A 6,561-nucleotide genomic window follows, 5' to 3' on the forward strand; every position below is an offset into this window, starting at 1 on the left:
CTTCCTGGAGGAGTCTGCATTCCAAAACTATGTTCTGAGTGCTTGCTGTATCGGAGTCCTGGGCATTGCTCCTCCAACCCGGACCTCTGCCTGGTGCTTGGTCTTCCCCTTTAGCAAAGAGAAGTGTGTTTGTCACCCTCCAAATGGCAGCTCCCTCCAAACAGAGGGCCAGAGATGCCAGTTTTATGGGCTGGCCCAGGCTGGGCTGTTTCGCTGGCTCCAGGCTCCACAACAGGCTGCTCAACACGGCCCATGGGAACAGCCGGACTTCCCCTTTGGAGTCTCACCAGGTGGGGGCGGGGGCAGAGACTCCAAGCCCCCAGCCCCAGAGGCCCTCTGATGCTGGCTGAGGACAGTGGTTGCCTTGGCTGGATTGTTACATATGGGGCGTCATTCCTGAAAAGGCCTCAGCAGCCCGGGCTTCCTGAGAGGAGAGCAGATCTGCGGCTGGGGATGGAGGGCTCTCGGGGACTGGCCGTCTGCTAGCCCTGCCTGGGAGACGCCCCGAGAACCGTGGAATCCTGTGCCCTCGAAACTTCCAGAGGAGCCTCATATGTCACAAAGTGGCCCAGGAGGCTTCCATCTTCATTTTGGTGAAGTGCGGATGAGGATGCCACAGGCATGTTTAACCCACACGTGTTAGATTCTCCAGCTGTGATTTTTGACAATGGGTCCGGGCTCTGTAAGGCAGGCCTGTCTGGAGAGATTGGCCCCCGCCACGTCGTCCACTCCATTGTGGGGCACCCCAAGTTCAAGATGCCTTCTGCGGGGGCCAATCAGAAGAAGTACTTTGTGGGAGAAGAGGCCCTGCACAGGAACGAGGTCTTACACCTGCACTACCCCATCGAGCGAGGCCTGATCACAGGCTGGGACGACATGGAGAAACTCTGGAAGCATCTCTTCGAGTGGGAGCTGGGGGTCAAAGCCAGCGACCGGCCGGTGCTCATGACGGAGCGCTCACTGAACCCCAGGGAGAGCCGGGAGAAGACGGCCGAGGTGATGTTTGAGAGCTTCGATGTGCCCGCCTTCTACCTGTCGGACCAGGCCGTGCTGGCCCTCTACGCCTCGGCCTGCATCACGGGCCTGGTGGTGGACAGCGGGGACGGGGTCACCTGCACCGTCCCCATCTTCGAGGGCTACTCCCTGCCCCACGCCATCACCAAGCTCTACGTGGCGGGGAGAGACATCACGGAGCACCTCACCCGGCTGCTGCTGGCCAGCGGGAGGACCTTCCCGTGCGTGCTGGACAAAGCCCTGGTGGACGACATCAAGGAGAAGCTCTGCTATACGGCCCTGGAGCCGGAGAAGGAGCTGTCGCGGAGGCCGGAGGAGGTGCTCAGGGAGTACAAGCTGCCCGACGGCAGCATCATCCGTATCGGGGACCAGCTGTACCAGGCGCCCGAGGCCCTGTTCTCGCCCGAGCAGCTGGGCATCCAAAACCCGGGCCTCTCCAAGATGGTCTCCTGCAGCATCACCAAGTGTGACGCCGACATCCAGAATATGCTCTATGGGGAGATTGTGCTGTCCGGGGGCACCACGCTCTTCCGGGGGCTGGATGACCGTCTTCTGAGGGAGCTGGAGCAGGTGGCTTCCAGAGGGACCCCCATCAAGATCACAGCGCCGCCCGACCGCTGCTTCTCCACGTGGATTGGCGCCTCCATCGTCACCTCCCTGAGCAGCTTCAAGCAGATGTGGGTCACCTCTGCAGACTTCAAGGAGTTTGGGACGTCCGTGGTTCAGAGAAGGTGCTTCTGAGGGGCCCCGCGCGCGGGGTGGCTGCAGTGGGAAGGGAGCTCACCACTTGGCATCCGCGGGATGTTCAATAAAGGACAAAATGGTGCAGCCTTTGGCCATGTCGGGCTTGGTTCATTCTCGGGGGCACCAGAATAATTTCTGACCCTGGTGGGGAATCTCTTTTCAGTGGTTCTGTCCTCCAGCCCCGTTTCTCCCGAGAAAGCCCTGGGTCATGAGTTGAGTGTCCATCTGTAGAGTTTGTGCCCAAAGCAGGGGCCAAGGCCTCCTGCCCAGAGCCTGGACTCTGCATTTTAAACCTGTGTCTTAGGTGGGTCGGGAGTGGGGGCAGGAGCAAGCAGGAATGCTGCCCTGTTCTGAGGTCACGAAATCCCCCCCTGGGAAAGCACCATAGGGCATCACTCTGCCTTTATGGGGCCGGGCAGCTGAGTGGAATGGAGCCCCTGTCCCGGGCGGGTGGGGACGGTCAGGAGCAGAAATCGCCGTCTGCTTAAGGCTCTGCGAAGCTCCTGCTCCCGGTGGGAGCTTAAGAATCAGGGCTTGATTATTGTGATGTTTCTACTTTCAAAGATGTTTACAGCCCTGTTTGGGGGTAAATATTGGAGACAAAGTTAATGGCCATCAGTAAAATCACATTTGAATAAATTATGCATACAGGGAATTTTTCCACATCGATGGGGTGGAACTCTCTCAAAATATTACTGGAGAGAAGTGGAAAATACAGAGATGCCCCTGGGCAGTGGTGCTGCTAGTATGTTTACATGACATTTAGCCCAAGGACAGACCACCAACCAATGGACTTGCAGACACCTTGAGGCTGGGTTTCTCTCTCCTCTTTTTGGAGAAAAGGAACAGGGCAGTGGAATTTTTTTGTTGTTTTTGTTTTTAAGAAACAAAACAGAACTGCCTTTGCACTAAATTAGTGACTTGGACTTTTGCACAGTGAAGACAGGCTGTGACACTCTGGATGTCTTGGTGTACGCGAACACACATGGCACACACATCGCAGACTCTCACGCAGGACTTCAAACTTCTGCTGAAACCTTGGGGTCAAGGAACATTTCATTAGGCTGTGTTGTCCCCACCCGTCCCTTCCCCTTGCTCATTTGGATGTCACCTCTCTTTAATTCTCCTGCGCCACCGTCTTTGATTCACCCAGGATGTACAGTTTACAATCAGAAAAGAGCAAACGGAAGGATTTTCTCTCTTGGTGGAATATGCAGAACTTGGCATGTGTGTATATATAAATATATAATATATATAAATATATACTAACTTAAAAATCAAATTCCCCGACATACATTTTTTTTAAATCTGTGCCAAAAATGTGTTTTCAGAGAAAATCTTATTTTCATACTCAGACTTTGTATTGTCACTCATTTGTACAAGTGCGCTTCCTTACAGCACGGTCCCTGTTCCCGCAATTTGGAAGTGTCACGCACACAAAAAGACTCTACAAAAGACTGGCTTCCCTTCTTCCTGTGACCTTGACCTCTCCCCCAACTTCCTAACACTTATTAATTTATGAAACTGTTTTTCTCAATGCAGTTTTGTTTTGTGTGTCCATTGGATTACAAACTTTATTAAAAAATACAGAACAACAACAACAAAAATACAGAGATACCTTTATAAAATGAATTCCCCCTTTTTTGTTAAAGAAAGCAATGGCACTTCCCCATGTATACCTGTGCACGTTGGTATGTACATATATAAGTGAATATGTGTTTTTATGGGGTTATAATCCATAAAGAAAAGAACAGAAGGGTAGACACCACGGGTTGGTGGGGGAAGGAAGGAAGGAATGAGAGGTAGTACAGAGGGAGGGGAAATCTTACTTTTAGGAAATTTTACTGAAGAAATTCATCCTGAATGAAATAAACCCATCTATCTAAATTGTGTGTGTTTGTGTATTTAATGTTTGCCTGGTATATCTTTTCCCATGTGTTTACCTTCAAACTGCTTATGTCATATTTGAAATGTGCATATAGTGTATTGGAAGATAGCATATAGCTGGGTTGTTTTTTAAAAAAATCCACCAATTTCTGTCTTTTAATTGGCATTTGTAGACGGTTTACATTTAAGGTAATATGTTCCATCTTAAGTCTGCCATTTTATTGTTTCCTGTTTCCTCTGTTTCCTTTTTCTCACCTTTGAAACCGTGCCCCATAGGGTTAACAGAAACTGGTGACTAACAGAAATTCTTGGGCTAGTCTTACAGCTTGTTAAAAATCCCTCTGCTGGTAGCCTGCCTTCACTTAATTATGCTATTGCAAATTGCATACCCTACAAGATTCATGTAGCGCAAACAATAAGATGTTTGCCCGAGTTGTTTGCCAGAAAGTTAGAGTCAGCTGTGTCTAGTTCAAGCTCGAGCCGGCTAAGACTAGTTGGGACCACTGACCCTAAAACTGGGCCTGTGCAGGTGTCCGATGAGTGACCTTTTGACGTCAGGGGGCCCAAAACTCCACCCTCGGATCATACTAAGCCCCAACATTTTTGAACACACATCCCATGAGGAAGCATGTAACTCAGATATGCCTGCACAGGACACCGTTTACCTCACCTTTTCCCAACCTCCAATCACCTTTCCCCATGCCTAAGCCCACCCTGCTTCTTTATCTCATAAATATCTCAAGCCCCCGGCCTTTGGCGGGGGGCTGTGGGGAGGTGGATCTGAGGCTGGTTCTCCCATCTCCTCGCTTGGCTGCCTTGTGAATAAGCCTTTTCTCTGCTGCAAACTTCGGCATCTCAGCGTTTAGCTTGCTGTGCTTTGGGCAAATGATCCTGGTTCGGTAATCCCTTCCTCTGGGTTACTAGAACACTTTTTAGGATTCCATCTTGATTTATTGCTAAGGTTTTGAGTGTACTGCTCTGTATTGATTTCTTGGTGATTGCTCTGAGTAAACATGACCACCCACTGGTAATAACGTTTTTACCACTTGGAGTGAAGTGTATTTAGGTCTCTTTACCCTCCCAACTTTTAAATAGAATTGTCTTAAGTTTTTCCTTCAACCCTCAAAGGATTTCAGAAACTCATGAGAATAGTCTAATATGATTACCACTATTTTTACCCAATCCCATGTTCTTTTGCCCTTTCTGGAGTTCCGAGCCACCTTTTGGCCCTGTGCTATTATTTCTTTTTTTTTTTTTTTTTTTTTTAGAGAACTTCCCTTAGCAGTTCTTTAAGGGTAGGTTTACTAGCAACAAATTCTCTTAGTTGCCAACATCTGAGAATGTCTTTACTTCCCCATCATCCCTGAAGGATATTTTTGCTGGATATAGAATTCACAGTTAACCATTTTCTTTCAGCACTTGAAGACTATTGTGCTGGTTCCTTCTCCATGGCCTCTGTGGTTTCAGATCAGAAATCTTATTATTTGATCCGTGTTTCCCTACAGGTAACGCGTTATTTCTCTCCGGCTGCTTTCAAGAGATTTTCATTGTCTTTAGTTTTCAGAAGTTTCATTATGATGTGTCTTGGCGTGGATTTCTTTGGCTTTATCCTACTTGAGATTTATCCAGCCTCTTGAATCTGCAGACATGTCCTTTGTCAAACTTGGGAAGGTTTGTGCTATTTATTTCTTCTAATATTTTTACAGTCTACTCACTTTTCTATCCTTCTGGGTCTCTGAGGATACCAAAGTTTGCAATTTTGTTTTTGTCCCAAAGGCCCCTGAGACTTTGTTCATCATTTTCCAGTCTACTCTGTTTTCAGATTGGGTAAATTCTATTCACCTGTCGAGAAAGTCGGTGCTTCTACCCTCTGTCATCACACACTATTTTTGAGCCTTTCCAACACATTTTTATTTGAGTTATGTTTTTCAGTTTGATAATTTCCACTTGGTTCTCTTTTTATAACTTCTAATTATTTGCTGAGAGTTTCCATTTTTGCATTTGTCTCAAGGGAATTTGTCATTGCTTGCTGAAATGTCTCTATGATGGTTGCTTTAAAACCTTTACCCAGATAACCTCAACATCTGGTTCATCTCCATCTGCTCTGACAATCACATCTGCTGTTTGTCTTTTCTCATTCACATTACGATTTTCCTGGCTCTTGGTACGATAAGTGATTTTTTATTTTACCCGGGACATTTGGAATATCCTGAAACTCTGGATCCTATTTAATCTTTCTGTGGCAGGCAGTCCCCCTGTGGTGGTGGAACATGAGGGCTGGGTGTGTGGGTGTGTTCAGTTTTCCAGGGGGCCCCACTGACACCTCCCCAGCAAGGTGGCCACTACTCACACAGCCTTCTTACAGACAGGTGGGGTGGAGGCTCAGCTCCCTTCTCAGCCCCACTAACCCTTCTTGCCTCGCTGCCCCTGAGTGGGGTTAAATGCTCAGCTCTCTGCAGGGCCCCAGTGACACCAGGGGAGGGGAGGCAGAGTGTCAACTAGCTCACCTCCCCCTGCCACCTTCCGTCGTGTTCATGCTGGGTGAGGCGGAGGGTCAGACCCCTGCAGGACCCCACAGACACCAGGGGTGGGGGTGAAGCAGGGCTGAAAAGACACTGCCCACACCACCTCCTCCAGTCTCGTTGCTGCTGGATGTGGCTGGGCCTCAGTCCATCCCTGGACCCCACCAACACTACCCCAGCATGGGAACTGGAGCCCCTGGAGGTGGGCAGTGGGTGGAGTGGTGCGTTAGATCAACTCTCCACTCTGCCCACTGAAACCACAGGGGTGGGGCATGGTGTTTGGCATTTGGCTGGAGGAGGAGGACATTCCCCAAAGGCATTCTATTGTTAGGTCACACTTTGCCCAAGGGAACAGGATTTACTTGGAGTGTTTTGTCTGTGCCTGTTAGAGATT

The 6,561-nt window shown here is 49.1% G+C and overlaps 1 protein-coding gene across 1 annotated transcript; it reads left to right on the plus strand.

Moving 5' to 3' along the window:
* Nucleotides 1–621: 621 nt before the first annotated feature.
* ACTRT2 (actin related protein T2) lies at nucleotides 622–1,755 on the plus strand. The gene has a single exon (XM_059894418.1). The coding sequence runs from the start codon at nucleotides 622–624 to the stop codon at nucleotides 1,753–1,755; it is 1,134 nt and encodes a 377-aa protein (XP_059750401.1).
* Nucleotides 1,756–6,561: the final 4,806 nt, after the last annotated feature.

This window comes from Balaenoptera ricei, chromosome 1 (assembly GCF_028023285.1).
Source record: "Balaenoptera ricei isolate mBalRic1 chromosome 1, mBalRic1.hap2, whole genome shotgun sequence".
Classification (NCBI taxonomy): Eukaryota; Metazoa; Chordata; class Mammalia; order Artiodactyla; family Balaenopteridae; genus Balaenoptera; species Balaenoptera ricei.